Consider the following 17,765-nt stretch of genomic DNA (forward strand, 5'->3'; position numbering starts at 1 on the left):
AACTCCTTACAGACAGAACCCGCGTCGCCTGTACCGTACAGCATTGTGCAAACCACAATGCTACCATGACACTCTATACAGCTGAATACCAGAAGTAGTTGTTGAATATCTTTAGGGCAACTTATGCGACCTTAAGTTTTCTCAGCTCGGGGAGGAAAAATAACTTCTGAAAGTGGCTGAATGAGACTTTGTGTCACAGAGCAAGTCTGACCCTCACAAACCAAAGATGGTTAAAGACAAGGTCCCACCTCAGTCTTATCTCAGGTTCTTACTTGTTAACAGACTGGGTACATTCTCTGATGACTGGAAAACAGAAACCCTCTTCCTATCTTCACCCCCACACAACCTCACACCAGGTTAACGATATACGTGAGCTGATTCACTTGCATCCTCATGATAAATCCTCAAGTCCAAAATGCGATGGAGTACAGCCTACTTGCTCGCAGCACCAACAAGTCCAAAATGCGATGGAGTACAGCCTACTTGCTCGCAGCACCAACAACTCACAAAATGCGATGGAGTACAGCCTACTTGCTCGCAGCACCAACAACTCACAAAATGCGATGGAGTACAGCCTACTTGCTCGCAGCACCAACAACTCACAAAATGCGATGGAGTACAGCCTACTTGCTCGCAGCACCAACAACTCACAAAATGCGATGGAGTACAGCCTACTTGCTCGCAGCACCAACAACTCACAAAAAGCCTGAAACAACCAACATAAGTGGCACCTTATCACCACCTTAAAAACATACCCCCTCCACCGATGGTACTGTGCATCATCTCAGTTGGAAAGGAGTACAAACGAGGAACAGGCTCTTCGGCTCACTAAGCCTGCTCTGACCGTCAGCCACCCATTACACAATAATCCTACATGAATGTTATTTCTTATTCTCCTCAAATTTCCATCAACTTACATAACATCCCCACCTCCGTCCAATTCAACTCACGAGTAGCAATTAGCTCTCCAACCTGCACGCCTTGTGGGAGGAAACTAAAGTCTGCAGAAGAAACCCGCACAGTCACAGGCAGAACGTACAAAAACTCCACGTAGACAACACCTGAGGTCAGGATTGAACCCTGACTGTCAGTCCGAGTCCATTAGCTGTTTATCTCCAAAAATATCCCCCAAACATGTCCTCTACCAGGATTAATGACAAGGATAATGATAAGGATGAAGATAAAGCCACCACCTCAGGTTGACCACCATTGTGACTTGCTCCAGCAATACATTTCCGTTGTTGCTGGGTCTAAACACCTTGCCCACCAGCACTGCTGGAGCACTTCCACCCGAAGGTCTGCAACAGTTCCAGAAAGTAGCTCATCACAACCCTCTGAAGAGCAATTAGGAAGAGGCTGGCCTTGCCCAGGTCACTCTGATTCCAAACAATAAATAAAATAAAAACACAAACTGGACTCCAGCTTTGGGCAGTCTAATGAACAACAGAATCAGAAATATTGTATCTATCACCTGATAACTTGAAGAGATTCAATAAAATCCACAGGTACTCCAAGTAGCGTTGTGGCTAGCATAATGTTATTACAGTGCGAGGGATCAGGGTTCAATTAGCGCCGTTGTCTGTAAGGTGTTTGTACGTTCTCCCCGTGACCACATGGGTTTCCTCCAGCTTCTTCAGTTTTCTCCCACATCCCAAAGGGTTGGTATGTTGTGGCATGCTATGTAGGCACCAGAAACCTGGTGACAGTGGCCCCCAGTACACTCAGGACACAAACAATGCATTTCACTGTGTGCTCTGACGCTTCAGTGTACCTGCGACAAATCTTTAAACTATGGGTGAAGTACTTGCAAACCCTCACCTCTATCATAGCCATGTTTGATAGAGGAAAGAGCCCTAAATACTTCAAAGAAACAATGGTATTTATGATATCTGTGGTATAGAGTTAGTGTTGGAAAGTTATCAGCAGATGACGAATGACAATACTTTGCATTTTGTATGTTAGTGCAAGAAACTGAAATTTGTTTTTCCAATCTAAATGAGTCACTGTATATACTTCTTGGTGTTAAAACAGTTGTGACATGTCTAATGTGGTTGCGTAGTGAGTAGTGCTTGTTGTTCTCCTTTCAGCTTCCACCGCATCATACAACAAAGAGAGACTCAATAGCCCAAGATATACATATCAACTTTTGAAAGAGTAAATATTAACATGCACTGTAATCAAAATGCCTCTCCTTTCAATAAAGTTTCCTGTTTCTGAACCAGAAACTCTCAGCATCAATTAAAATGCTCTAATACACAAAAACAAAAGGTTTTCCTTGTCATTTTATCATTCTAATTAAGACATAGCCAACCCTTTAGGTTTCAACAAGTACATTTAGTGTCAGAGAAATGTATACAATATACATTTATAATCTATAATTCAATTACAAGTTATAGCAATGTGAAGAACAGCAAATGTAATGACTTTATTATGAACTGCTTAATATGGTAATAGAGTTCTGACAGAACAGGCATCAAACTTCAATACAAAGTCTAGTCTGACATGCATTATTTGTAATTGTTTGAACAGGTTTGAATGATGACGTTATAACTTCACCCTAGGAAAAAGGCATACAGGATTGCCTATGGCACAGAACACTAGAATAAAGAGGTCATGCCAGTACAGTATGAACTATTAGGGCATAGCCAGAGTTTTGTGTACAGTCTGGTCACATTAAATGAAGGATATGCTTCAACTACAGAGGGTACAGAGGAGAGTTACTGAGAGGATGAGGGGCTGGAAAATTACAACACAACATAAAGTTGCTGCATACCACAGCAGGTCAGTTAGCATCTCCTGTAATGTTTCAGTTCAGGCACCATATCATAACAAAAGGACAGTCTTGAAGCATTAACTGTTTCTCTCTCCACAAATGCTGCTTGATGTGGTGAATGTTTCCAGCTCTTTATGTCTTTGTTTCAGATTTCCAGCATCTGCAAGGTTTTTGATCTTAAATCGCATAAAGTTCCAGTTGTGACGAGAAACCGATGAAGCTGGAACAAAACAAAATGCAGACGCTGGAAATCTGAAACAAAACCAGAAAAAGCTGGAAATTGTGGGCATGGGGGGGAAGGAGGGGGGAGGAGGAGTGGGAGGGATAAATAAGGTTAATATATTGATGATGGAACTGGAAAATTGAGAATACAGATGTATTTGAAGATTCATAGAAACATAGAAACCTAGAAAATAGGTGCAGGAGTAGGCCATTCGGCCCTTCGAGCCTGCACCGCCATTCAGTATGATCATGGCTGATCATCCAACTCAGAACCCTGTACCTGCTTTCTCTCCATACCCCCGATCCCTTTAGCCACAAGTGCCATATCTAACTTCCTCTTAAGTATAGCCAATGAACCCGCCTCAACTATTTCCTGTGGCAGAGAATTCCACAGATTCACCACTCTCTGTGTGAAGAAGTTTTTCCTCATCTCGGTCCTAAAAGGCTTTCCCTTTATCCTTAAACTGTGACCCTTCGTTCTGGACTTCCCCAACATCGGAAACAATCTTCCTGCATCTAGCCTGTCCAATCCCTTTAGAATTTTATACGTTTCAATAAGATCCCCCCTCAATCTTCTAAATTCCAGTGAGTATAAGCCTAGTCGATCCAGTCTTTCTTCATATGAAAGTCCTGCCATCCCAGGAATCAATCTGGTGAACCTTCTCTGTACTCCCTCTATGGCAAGAATGTCTTTCCTCAGATTAGGGGACCAAAACTGCACACAATACTCTAGGTGCGATCTCACCAAGGCCTTGTACAACTGCAGTAGAACCTCCCTGCTCCTATACTCAAATCCTTTTGCTATGAATGCCAACATATCATTGGCCTTTTTCACCACCTACTGTACCTGCATGCCCACCTTCAATGACTGGTGTACAATGACACCCAGGTCTCGTTGCACCTCCCCTTTTCCTAATCGGCCACCATTCAGATAATAATCTGTTTTTCTGTTCTTGCAACCAAAGTGGATAACCTCACATTTATCCACATTAAATTGCATCTGCCATGAATTTGCCCACTCACCTAACCTATCCAAGTCACCCTGCATCCTCTTAGCATCCTCCTCACAGCTAACACCGCCGCCCAGCTTCATGTCATCCGCAAACTTGGAGATGCTGCATTTAATTCCCTCGTCTAAATCATTAATATATATTGTAAACAACTGGGGTCCCAGCACTGAGCCTTGCAGTACCCCACTAGTCACTGCCTGCCATTCTGAAAAGGTCCCGTTTACTCCCACTCTTTGCTTCCTGTCTGCTAACCAATTCTCTACCCACATCACTACCATACCCCCAATACCATGTGCTTTAAGTTTGCACACTAATCTCCTGTGTGGGACCTTGTCAAAAGCCTTTTGAAAATCTAAATATACCACATCCACTGGCTCTCCCCTATCCACTCTACTAGTTACATCTTCAAAAAATTCTATAAGATTCGTCAGACATGATTTTCCTTTCACAAATCCATGCTGACTTTGTCCGATGATTTCACCTCTTTCCAAATGTGCTGTTACCACATCTTTGATAACCGACTCTAGCATTTTCCCCACCACCGATGTCAGACTAACCGGTCTAGAATTCCCCGGTTTCTCTCTCCCTCCTTTTTTAAAAAGTGGGGTTACATTAGCCACCCTCTAATCCTCAGGAACTAATCCAGAATCTAAGAAGTTTTGAAAAATTATCACTACAGCATGTGGGAAATCAGGGATACTTCCAGTGTCCCTGACGACTATATGTGCAGGAAGTGTGTCCAGCTGCAGCTTCTGGCAGACTGCATTGAGCATCTGGAGCTGCGATTGGATTCATACTGGAGCATCCGCGATGCTGAGAAAGTCGTGAATAGCACGTTCAGTGAGTTGGCCACACCGCAGGTAAAGGCTACACAGGCAGAAAGGGAAGGGGTGGCCACTAGACAGCGTAGCAATAGGCAGGTAGTGCAGGAGTCCCCTGGGGTCATCTCCCTCCTAAACAGATATACTGTTTTGGATACTGTTGGGGGAGATGTCTCATCAGGGGAAGGCAGCAGCAGCCGAGTTCATTGCACCATGGGTGAACTCCCTAAATTCACCTTGTAGGACCTCATCCTGTTTTTTACCTATATTGTTGGTACCTATGTATGGTACCTTATTCATAGAGAAGAAACAGGATATCCATGATAGGGCAAAGATTAAAGCTGACTGGGTAATGTAATGCTTTCAGTTCTGTTAATTACAGAAAAAAATCCAAAATCTGGAACTACTAAAAAAAAGTGTTAATTTGCAGAGGAAAGGGAAAGGAAGGGAGAATAAGAACAACTTTGACAAATGGTTATTCAATTGAAACAACATGACAGGGAACAACCATATTGTACTGTTTGGATTGGACCCTGCAACCCCGACAACGAGTGATCACTACCTTTCAAATTGCTGCAAACTCGGAACAGTTCTGCATTGATTTTGTGATCAAGGTTGCACAGCAAACAATGGCATTTATTTGAGATGACAATAGACAAATTCCCCAAGTCAACCAATTTACAGTCTTACACGGACACACATGGTTAACACTAGTCCATTGTCATGGTCATGATTTTAGTATTACATACAAGTGTACTTAAGGCAAAGGAACCACCTGCCCCATGGACGCAGTCTTTTCCAAGTGATTATTAGAGTAGGTGGTGTCTAACAAGGTTAACAAGAACAGTGTACATGAGTAATGTTTACAGGTTGAAGGAACTGTGTGTTAAAGAGGATAGTGTACCAGTGTTTGTATGGTACTTGAACAATAAACCACTGAAAGCACAATGAGCCAAACTGCCTTTAAGCCACATCGACAGATTCATAATGAATTTGGGAATGATACCATATTGAGAGGTTTCTGATAGGAACACTAGCCAAGTGTTCAGTGGAGAACTGTATGTGTGTAATGTGAAGGGTTCATTTATTTGCCGGTTAAAAACCGCTTCTGCCCTGCCAGTTACTGACTGACCCTTTCAAGGGATGCAGCAGCTCGTTCCCATTGGCTGCCTTGCTCGCCACAGGTGCCTCAGAGGAATAGGAATAGCACGTGCGAGAGCCTCACTGGCTTTCCTTCGTCTCCAGGGGCTCATCGTCACACTGAGATTGCGACCAAGAACCACTGTGAAACTGCTGCAGATAAAGGAGGTCCCACTTGGCTAAGTATCCTGTTGTTGAAAGTTAAGTTTTGTAGTTGTGTAATTTGGGGAGACGTAATGTAGTACCTGTTGAATTTGAAGTGTTGCTGAATGTTTAGTCATATCATTTTTGTAACTTTGGGTGGCTTAGATGTCTGGTTGAATATTTTACTGTTTCTTTGTAAATAAATAGCTAATGTGCTTATCAGTGTCTTCTGTCTCACTTACCAAACCCATAAACCTGCTTCGTCATAATAATGTGTGACTAAACATAAAGACACAAGTGTACACAGAGGCTAGCGAGGTAAAAACTCCATCCAAACCATCCTTCATGCCCTTCACTCTTTTTCCCAAAGAAACACAAATCTATTTTCAGCAGGGTCTGGTAAATTCTGCTGCACTTTTTTCCTGATTGACTTTTTTTATGAATGAACCGTTCTGCACTGTTCAGGAAATTCAACGTGCTACTTCCCGTTGTCACAAGCACATCCCCAACTGAATTCCCAGTGAGGGAGATACAGACCAACACCATTCCCTGTGTAGCTACCTTTTAGTGTCCTTAGGGATACGGTTGTTAGGCAGGAGTTGTGCTCACCCCACTGGGAAGTCTGCAGCTTAGCATTTACATCCTTGGGATATATTACTCCACTGAAATTACTCATCCCTACACAACCAGTCTCCAAGTCACCTTAACACCATCTCCTCTCAGTCACCTATCACTGCTGGTCCCCTTCATAAATCTACTGACCTGTGATTCCTCCAGTTCTCCTATCTGGCACACTACCAGTAATACCGACCAGCCTGGGCAATTCCCTGGTCTCCATTAACTCCATCTGTCCTGAGCCTCAGCCTTCACCTCCTGAGAGCCATGAGGTGGCTCGTTGTTCGTTGACAAAGGCCTCTTGCTCAGCTGAAGTTTCATGAGGTGATTGAATGGCCAAACCGTTCCAACACAACCCCACAGAGAGATGGTTGCATCGGAGTTATGACATTACTTCACTGAAGAATGTTTCACCTCATGATACCAATTTTGTAAATAATAACTACTGCTGTAAACCTGAATCCCAGCTTAAGGAACCCAATGCGTTAAAAGACAACAAAATCAGTGTCACCACAATCCAGCAATTGATTCAGCTTGTGTTAACAAATCTGTACAAAGACTTACCACAGCCACAGCATCACTGTAGAGGATGGTGGGAATGTCCAGGACTGTGTAGTAAGCCACGTTTGTCAGAAGGTAGATAACTGTTACAAGAGGCATTGAAATACCAATAGCTAAAGGCAGGTTTCTGTCACAAAGCAGAGAAATAGGTCATCAGTTACAGGTTTGCAATAGCACATCAAGAAGTAAGTGAATATTCCCTTAGGATAGTCACAAATACTCATAACATAATGCTATAAAAACTTAGATTAAGATTGCAAATAACTCTTGTAAATGCTGCCACAAGGAAGGACATTCCCTACAGAACTTCTGTGGTATGTCCTGATGAGGACAATATTTCCAGCACGGCATTCTTCCCACTAATAAAAAGCATGATGACAAGGACTGATTAAATGGTGAAGTACATGGCCTTAAAGAGTAGCGTGCATGACAGGTCGTGCCTTACAATTGAGTTTTTTGACAAGGTGACCAAAGAGACTGATGACAGCAGGGCTGTGGATGTTGCCTACATGGATTTTAGTAAGGCATTTGACAAAGTTCCTCATGAGGGGCTAATCCAGAGGATTAAGATGCACAGGGACTGCAGTGAATTGGCTGCTTGGATTCAGAACTGGCTTGTGCGTAGAAGAATCAGAATCAGCTTTATCACCACCAGCATGTATCATGAAATTTCTCAACTTAACTGCAGCAGTTCAATGCAGTATATGATAATATAGAAAACAAAAGAAATACAGTCGGCCCTCCTTATCCGCGGGGGATTAGTTCCGGCTCACCCCAAAGATACCAAAAAACATGGATGCTCAAGTTGGTGGACTTTAGGACCTGGCAGAGCTCCAGACCTTATTTAACCTGTCTCAGTGCGGTGGACTTTAGGACCCTGTGGAGCTTGGGACCCAACCCCCGCAGTGTTTCTGTTTCGTTGTTGGAAAACGATCACGATTGAAAATAAAAGTAGAAATAATAAAGCGATCGGAAAGAAGTGAAACAGCATCGGTCACTGGAAAATCGTTAGGCCAGTCGGTCAACGATTGGAATAACTTTAAAGGATAAAGTGAGAATAATGGAGCATGTGAAGGCCGTGCTCCGATGAAAGCTACAATGATTACTAAGCAATGCAGTGGTTTAATTATTAAAATATATACGTTTCTTAAGTGTTTTATATGCATAGGAAGGTAAAATATATACTATATACTAAGACAGAAGATTGACTGACTGACGCTAAATAATACCAGATGTATCTGTTCCAACTTAGAGAACTTCCAGTTATTTTTTGCGATTCCCGATCTGCGGTAACCTATGCACATCCTCCCATACACTTTAAATCATCTCTAGATTACTTATAATACCTAATACAATAGTTGTTATGCTGTATTGTTTAGGGAATAATGACAAGGAAAAAAGTCTGTACATGCTCAAACAACAAGTGCTGGAGAGAGAACTTCCAGGTTTCCCTGATCCGCGGTTCGTTGAATCCATGCATGCGGAACCCGCGGATAAGGAGGGCTGACTGTAAATAAAGCCATTATAATAAGTGTATATATATATATATATATATATATATATATATATATATATATATTGAATAGATCAAAAATACTGCAAAACAGAAATATTATATGTTGGAAAAAAATAAGATAGTGTTCATGGTCTCAAGTGTCCATTTAGGAATCCTATGGTAGAGGGCAAGAAGCTGTTCTTGAAACACTAAGTGTGTGCTTTCAGGCTTCTGTACCTCCTTCCTGTCAGTAACAATGAGAAGAGGGCACACCCTGGTTGACAGGGGTCCTTAATACAGGACATTGCCTTCCCAAGGCACCACTCCTTGAAGATGTCCCGGGTACTATGGAGGCTAGTGGTTGAAGGGACTTATTTGAGCTGTAGGCCGTAATTAGTGGGGCTCTGCTGTTCGTGATGTATATAAATGACCTGGATGAAAATATAGATGGGTTGGTTTGTAAGTTTGCGGATGATACCAAGATTGATGGAGTTGTGGATAATGTAGAAGATTGGCAAAGAACACAGCACAATATAGATCAGTTGCCAATATGGGCTGAGAAATGGCAGATGGAGTTTAGCCCAGATAAATATGAAGTATTACGCCTCGGTAGGGCAAATGCAAGGAGACAGAACAGTGTTAAAAGCAAGGTCCTCAACAGTGTTGCTCAGCAGAGAAATCTTGGGATCCAAGTTCACAACTCCCTGAAAGTGGCTACACAGGTCGATAAGGTGGTTAAGAAGGCTTATGGAATGCTTGCTTTTATTAGTCAAAAACCAAGAGGTTATGTTGCAACTTTATAAAACTCTGTTGGGCCACATCTGGACAGACTCCGAACCCTGACTGCAGTACCACCAACGCAGGTTCCTACGGCCATGGACACCCCCTCAGAGACTCCGGCCTTGAACTTCTAGTCAGACCTCCTCGTGCTGCCATCTCCCCCCCTCCCCCCACCAGCACACTGGATCCCAGCCTTGACCTTCGAGCTGGACCCCCATGTGCTGCCTTCTCCCCTTCCTCCATCACCACCACGCTGCCATCTTATCTTTCTGAGCCTGAGGTTCAATCACCGGTTCCCGGGCCCTCGGGGGCTTCAGCTTCCTCTCACCCCCACCCCTTCCCCGCTGACTCCACCAGCCTCCCACCCCCCTCGGACCAGAGCTCTCAACCCTGCCGGGTCTTCACTATCCCCTCCGACCTTCCTCTCTCTGAGGCTGAGCGCTCTGTCCTTAGTAAGGGCCTCACCTTTGTCCCCCTTCGCCCTCACCTCAGTGAGTTCCGCGTGCGCCAGGACGTGGAGCTCTTCTTCCACCGGCTCCGTCTTCGAGCCCACTTCTTCGGTAGGGACTCTCCCACCCCCACCGATGACCCGTTCTCCCGTCTCCAACCCTCCTCCTCCTCGTGGACTCCCCGCCCAGGACTTCTACCCGCCCTGTATCTGTTTATCTCTAATTGCCGTCGGGACATTAACCGCCTCGACTTCACCACCCCTTGTTCCAATTCCAACCTTACCCCCTCTGAACGCTCTGCTCTCCATTCCCTCCGCAACAATCCCAACCTTACCATCAAACCCGCTGATAAGGGGGGTATTGTTGTCGTCTGGCACACCGACCTGTACATAGCGGAGGCACGACGACAACTCGCTGACACCTCCTCTTATCTACCCCTGGACCATGACCCCACTAGGGAGCACCAGTCCATTGTCTCCCAAACCATTTCCGATCTCATCAGCTCGGGAGATCTCCCACCCACGGCCACCAAACTTAGAGTTCCCACTTCCCGTTTCTACCTCCTACCTAAGATTCACAAACCTGCCTGTCCAGGCAGACCCATTTGTCTCTGCTTGCTCCTGCCCCACTGAACTCATTTCTGCCTATCTCGACTCTGTTTTATCTCCCCTTGTTCAATCCCTTCCCACCTATGTCCGTGATACTTCCCATGCTTTACATCTCTTCAAAGATTTCAAATTCCTTGGCCCCCACCGCCTCATTTTCATCATGGAGGTCCAGTCCCTATATACCTCTATCCCCCACCAGGAAGGTCTCCAAACTCTCCGTTTCTTCCTGGATTCCAGACCCAGCCAGTCACCCTCTACCACCACTCTTCTCCGCCTTGCGGAATTAGTCCTCACCCTTAACAATTTCTCCTTTGGCTCCTCCCACTTCCTCTAAACTAAAGGTGTAGCCATGGGCACCTGCATGGGTCCTAGCTATGTCTGCCTTTCTGTTGGTCATGTGGAGCAATCTATGTTCCAAGCCTACACCGGTATCTGTCCTCTTTTCTTGCGTTATATCGACGACTCCATCGGCGCTGCTTCCTGCGCACATGCTGAGCTCGTCGACTTCATTAACTTCACCTCCAACTTTCACCCCACCCTCAAATTCATCTGGTCTATTTCTGACACCTCCCTCCCCTTTCTAGATCTTTCTGTTTCTATCTCTGGAGACAGCCTATCCACCAACGTCTACTACAAACCTACAGACTCCCACAGCTACCTAGACTATTCCTCCTCCCACCCTGTCTCCTGCAAAAATGCTATCCCTTTCTCTCAATTCCTCCGCCTCTGCCGCATGTGCTCTCAGGATGAGGCCTTTCATTCTAGGACAAAGGAGATGTCTTCCTTTTTTTTAAAGAAAGGGGCTTCCCTTCGTCCACTATCAACTCTGCCCTCCATCGCGTCTCCTGTATTTCATGCACCTCTGCCCTCACCCCATCCCCCCCACCAGGGATAGAGTCCCCCTGGTCCTCACCTATCACCCTACCAGCCTACAGATCCAACGTATAATCCTCCGTAACTTACGCCACCTCCTACGTGATCCCACCACCAGCCACATCTTCCCCTCCCCCCCCACTCTCGGCTTTCTGCAGGGATCGCTCCTTACGTGACTCCCTTGTCCATTCATCCCCACCGACCTCCCTCCAGGCACTTATCCCTTCAAACGGAAGAAGTGCTACAACTGCCCCCACACTTCTTCCCTCTCCACCATCCCATGTTACTTCACTCCTGATGAAGGGTTTCGGCCCAAAACGTCGTCACTACCTCCTCCCATAGATGCTGTCTGGCCTGCTGAGTTCTGCCAGCATTTTGTGTGTTTATATCTGATATGAGCTGCCTTAATGACTTTCGCACGGTAGCACTCACACCTACAGTGATGAAATGCTTTGAGAGGTTGGTCATGACTAGACTGAACTCCTGCCTCAGCAAGGACCTGGACCCATTGCAGTTTACCTATCACCACAATAGGTCAACTGCAGACACAATCTCAATGATTCTCCACACAGCCTTAGACCATCTGGGCAATACAACACCCACGTCAGGATGCTGTTCATCGACTATAGCTCAGCATTTAATACCATCATTTCCACAATCCTGATTGAGAAGTTGCAGGACCTGGGCCTCTGTACCTCCCTCTGCAATTGGATCCTTGACTTCCTAATGGGAAGACCACAATCTGTGTGGATTGCTGATAACATCTCCTCACTGACGATCAACACTGGTGCACCTCAGGTGTGTGCTTGGCTCCCTGCTCTACTCTCTATATACCCATGACTGTGTGACTAGGCATAGCTCAAATACCATCTACAAATTTGCTGATGATACAACCATTGTTGGTAGAATCTCAAATGAAGATGAGAGTGCATATATGAGTGAAATATATCAATTAGTGGAGTGCTGCCGCAGCAACAACCTGGCACTCAACATCAGTAAGATGAAAGAGCTGATTATGGACTTCAGGAAGGGTAAGATGAAGAAACACATGCCAATCCTCAGAGGGATCAGAAGTGAAGATTGTGAGCAGTTTCAAGATCTGAGGATCTAACCTGGTCCCAACATATTGATGTAGTTATAAAGAAGGCAAGACAGCGACTATACTTTATTAGAAGTTTGAAGAGATTTGGCATGTCAACAAATACACTCAAAAACGTCTATAGATGTACCGTGGAGAGCATCCTCACGGATGGGGGGGGGGGGGGGGGGGGGCTAATGCACAGGACCGAAAGAAGCTGTGGAGGGTTGCAAATATAGTCAGCTCCATCTTGGGTACTAGCCTACTAAGTACCCAAGACATCTTGAAGGAATGGTGTCTCAGAAAGGCAGCGTCCATTATTAAGGTCCTCAAGCACCCAGGGCATGCACTTCTCTCACAGAAGCCTGAAGACACACACTCAGCGATTCAGGAACAGCTTCTTCTCCTCTGCCATCTGAATCCTAAATGGACTATGAACACTACCTCACTTTTTTTAAGATAAATTATTTCTGGGTTTTTTGCATGATTTTTAATCTATTTAACATACATATAACTGATTTACTTATTTATTTTTCCTCTTCTTTTATATTATGTTTTGCATTAAACTACTGCTGTTGCTGCTATGTTAACTAACTTTAGGACACATGCCGGTGATAATAAACCTGATTCTGATTCTATATCATCTCATTATTCTTTCTGGCATGCCTTCTCCTCCCATAAATAAATTTCTTATCTTGGTTTCTGATTAGCTCCAACTCCCTTATCATCCTTTCCCTGTTCACATGCCAACAGAATATCTTAGGATTCTCTTTTTTTTTTTAAAAATGTTTGCTACTGATCTCTTTTCCTTCCCTTTCTCTTTTTGTCTTTGGGAACTTTCTGTAATCAGCCGCATTCTCGACTGTGCTAACAGCCTGTTATCTGTGATATGTTCTACCTTTTTTGGTTTTACTGTTATCCTTGTCTTAGATTTTCCTACATCATTTTTCTCATGGGAATGAATCTAGATTCTAGCGAGAACAATCTCCATCTTAAAGTACCCATTGTCTAATTTACAGTAAAGTAGAAAAATTTATAACCACTCAGCCCATCATCTCTGTGCAAGTGAAACTACAGCTGCTCAACCTTATCCCACTTTCTAAAGGTAAGCCCAATGGTAAAGGAGTCCATTGCTCCATGGGTCGCAGCTGCTCACAGACACACCCAACTACTGTTTAAACTTTGAGATATTAGCATCATATGTCCCTTCTATGTAATATGCCACATTGGGTGCCATGGTAGCGTTACTGTTAACAAAAAACTACTACAGCTCAAGATGGTCCAATGTTCAAAGTTCAATTCCAACACCATGAGGAGTTTGTACGTTCTCCCTGTGAACTGCATGGATTTCCTCCGGGTGCTCCAATTTCACCCCACAGTCCAAAGATGCACCGGTTAGCAAGTCAACTCGTCATTGCAAATTACCCTGTGATGAGCCGAGGAGTAAATAGGTAGATGGCTGGGCAGTGCACTCATCAAACCAGAAAGGCCTGTTCGCGCTCTATCACTAAATCAGATGAATAACATAAAGAACTTTAGTACCAACTAAGGATAGTATGGAATGAGTAGTCTTCCCTTGGCATTCTTCCTGCTCTATTTGGACGTGTGAGTTTTGTCTATAAAGCTTTGATGCAAATTTACCTGGGTCACATCAATCCTTACTCCACTGAAGCCAGCAAATGCTCACGATTAGGAATTAGCTGCTTGGAAGGGTAGCAGATGCAGATTTAACTGTGATATTCATTGATGAATTGTAGGTTCTCATGTGGAAAACAAAATATAGGGATATGGGAGAACTGTTCCACTTTAGGTACTCCATCAAAAGCAAAGCATAGGCTGGTGACCCAAACTGCTACCGCAATGTAACATCTCTAACGCAAGCTAGGATTTTGTGAGCTGCTGAGTTCTAAACCTTAAAGTATTTATACATTAACTATTTTAAAAAATTCATATGAAGAAATATCACAATAGCTGACAAAAGGAGAATTAAAACATTATTGGGGACAGCTCAAACGCATCCAACCAATACATGGTCAAGCAATTTGGAGTGTCGATGCCGATTGGCTAAATCTGGAATTTGATGCTTTGCATGCATGGCATTGGAGGCTGAAGTCAGATCTATCTTGCTCACATATTCAGCAAGAAATGTTGTTTGAGCGAGAAATATTCAGCGAGAAATGGCTTTAGAGAGACGCCAGGAAGTGAGGCTCCTCCCACCATTTAGAGTTCATTGTGGAAGAGGAAGAACTAATGGACAGTGATGGGCCAAGCATCAAAACCCAGATGTGTGGGCAAGTGCAGGATATCCTGTCTCCCCTATTTTTTAAGCCACTCTGCTGCAGCGCTACCAAAGACGACAGAAGATAGAAAATGAAATTCCAGTGTTTGCTCTTGTGAAGAATGAAGGCTTTGTGCTCACCTTTCAGGGTTATGTATCTCCTCAGTCACAAAGTTCAGCGTGTCCCAACCTGAGTAGGAATATAATGCTGAGTACAGAGCGAGAGCCATATCTCCACCATTTAGCTTGGAGCCCTCAAAGGAATTTTGGAATTTATCCGTTTCTCCTGCAATAGATGATTCCAATATTAGGATCAGTACATTCACTGTCAGTGCATCTTCCAAAGATCTTTGATATAAAATGTACTTTTTGACAAGGTAATACTTATTCTGAGGATCAGTGATTTGCCTCTCTCAAAACTGCATGACAGATTGAATTGAATTGACTTTATTTCTTACATCCTTCACGAGTAAAAATCTTTACGTTACATCTCCATCTAAATGTGCAGTCACAGTAATTTTTAATAAGTTATAATAAATAGAACAGTCAATGCAGTATAGAGTACACTCAAATCAGCATGAGTTCATCAGTCTGATGGCCTGGTGGAAGAAGCTGTCCTGGCATTCATGCTGCGGGACCACATCCCAGATGGTAGCAGCTGGAATAGATTGTGGTTGGGATGGTTTGGGTCCCCAATGATTCTATGGGCCCTTTTTATACACCTGCTTGTTATGCAGATCAGTAAGTGATTTTTTTTTTAAACTTTCTGCTTATTGACTGGGACTCTCATACTATAAGAAGTCTAGATAGGATAGAGTCTGTCAAATGTGTTCCGGAAATTTTCCTTAATCAGTACAAAGTCTCAACGAGAGAGTGTGCAATGCTTGATGTACAGGGCAGATGACAGAAGTTTGTGTAGGGGAACACTTTGCATCTAGTGATCATAATACCGTTAGTTTCAAAGTAAACATGAAAAAAAAAGAGGGTTCTGGTCCTTGGATTGAGATTTTAAATTGGAAAAGGGCCAATTTTGATGGTATCATAAAGGATCTAGCAATTGTAGATTGGGAAAAACTGTATTCTGTCAAACGTGTACTTGGTAAGTGGGAGGCCTTCAAAAGGGAAAGTTAGAGAGCACAAAGCCTGGAAATGCCTGTCCGAATAAACGGTACAAATAACAGGTTTAGGGAACCTTGGCTTTCAAGAGAGATTGAATCCCTGGTTAAAACATAAAGGTGTATAGCAGGTATAGGCAGGAAGGAACAAGTGAGCTTATGGAGTACAAGAAGTGCCAAGAGAATACTTAAGAAAGAAATCGGGAGGGCTAAAAGAAGGCACGGTGTTGCCCTAGAAAACAAGATGGAGGATAACCCCCAAGGGATATTTTACATGCAGTGATGCTTGAAAGTTTGTGAACCCTGTAGAATTTTCTCTATCTCTGCTCGAATACGACCTAAAATGTGATCAGATCTTCACTGAAGCTTACGAGAGTCTGCGACTTGCAAACAATATACCATCGCTACAGCATCAGAGATGCTGGAAAACATGGGCCTCTTCACAAATCTCTGGAGCCACTCTCAGAGACAGATATCAGCAAAGCTCACCAGTCTTCTTGGGCCGATTAAGCAAAACAATATATGAAGATCACAATCTCAAATCTGACACAAAGCTCATGGTCTATCGGCTGTGGTCACTCCCGCCCTCCTTTAAGTTGCTGACTGGACCAGAGTGGACATCAAGGAAAGATACCACACAGAATCTGCTTCCACAAGGTCCTCCAAATTCACTTTTAGAATGTTAGGCAGGCCACATAATCTGCAAGCTCTACACAGACACTTTTCCGAGCTCTGTCATAGGACTGTTCAGGTGGACAGAGGTAAAAAAAAATATCAGAGATGCTCAAAGCCTCCTTCAAAAAGTGTAACATTCCCACTGACTCAAGGAATCCCTGGCCCATGATCACTCAAGGTACATAAGAAACATTCAGGATGGTACTGAAGTCATACAGTAAAAAAAAACTCAGGCCCTTTGGCCCAATTTGCTCATGCTGATCAAGATGCCCATCTAAGCTAGTCTACCTTAAAACGTTCCATCCTGAGCACATGAAAGCCCTGGATAAACAGTGAAAGGATATCGCCCTTTGCAAACTACCCGGCATCTGCTCCATGAAATGTCTCCTGCCCCATCCCTAGAAGAGATCCTGAGTCCCACACTGGTGTCACCTGTAACCTCAGAACTGGAGCGAGATGAAAGCTAGGCATACTTTGCCCCAAGGAGCTTCCCAAGAAGAAGAACAACAATGTTACCTTGACACAGCTTTACCAGGCCAGCCACGATGATGATGATCAAGGCAATCACCTTTGCAAAAGTGGACACCACTTGTAGAGAAGCTCCCCATGTCACTCTGCCACAGTTCACCATCGTCAGCAGTACTTCAGATATAAAACAGATGGTTATGTCATAAAACAGGTATAATATTCAACAGGAACTTATCATCATGAAATGCAAACGTAATACTTATCTGCCTGCCTTCCCTGTGACCCTTCTGACACTGGAATCCAAGATAAAAATTAAAAAACCTGCAAATACTGAGGACTAGAGTTGTGAAATGCCAGTCACATCAAGTGGCACCTCTTCCCCTCTCCTCTCATTTCAGCATTCCACAGGAACCAGTCCCTTCAGGACTCCATTCTCCACTTTTCCATTCCTACTGACCACTGTCCCTTTCATACAGCATGTTTCGGCAAAATATTACTTGTCTTCTACCTCACTTCCCAGCTCTCAGGCAAAGCAGCATTTCACTTACACTTCTAATCTAACATATGGCATTTGGTGCTCACAGTGTGAACTCCTCTTCATGAGAGCCCCAGCACACATTGTGGTGACCACTCTGTGGAACATCTGTGACAACCCTGAGC

The 17,765-nt window shown here is 44.0% G+C and overlaps 1 protein-coding gene across 3 annotated transcripts in view; it reads right to left on the reverse strand.

Annotated features, from left to right (window-relative positions):
- The window catches only part of LOC140713622 (Y+L amino acid transporter 2), a 67,138-nt gene that overhangs the window by 22,647 nt on the left and 26,726 nt on the right, over window positions 1-17,765 (reverse strand). For all 3 annotated transcript variants that reach the window (XM_073023962.1, XM_073023963.1, XM_073023964.1), the window contains 3 exons: window positions 17,154-17,279; window positions 14,989-15,133; window positions 7,290-7,413 (listed from right to left, as the gene is read on the reverse strand). In XM_073023962.1, the coding sequence (XP_072880063.1) occupies window positions 7,290-7,413; window positions 14,989-15,133; window positions 17,154-17,279 (395 nt within the window). The remainder of the gene's footprint in view (window positions 1-7,289; window positions 7,414-14,988; window positions 15,134-17,153; window positions 17,280-17,765) is intronic.

The sequence above is a fragment of the Hemitrygon akajei genome, chromosome 20 (genome assembly GCF_048418815.1).
Source record: "Hemitrygon akajei chromosome 20, sHemAka1.3, whole genome shotgun sequence".
NCBI lineage: Eukaryota > Metazoa > Chordata > Chondrichthyes > Myliobatiformes > Dasyatidae > Hemitrygon > Hemitrygon akajei.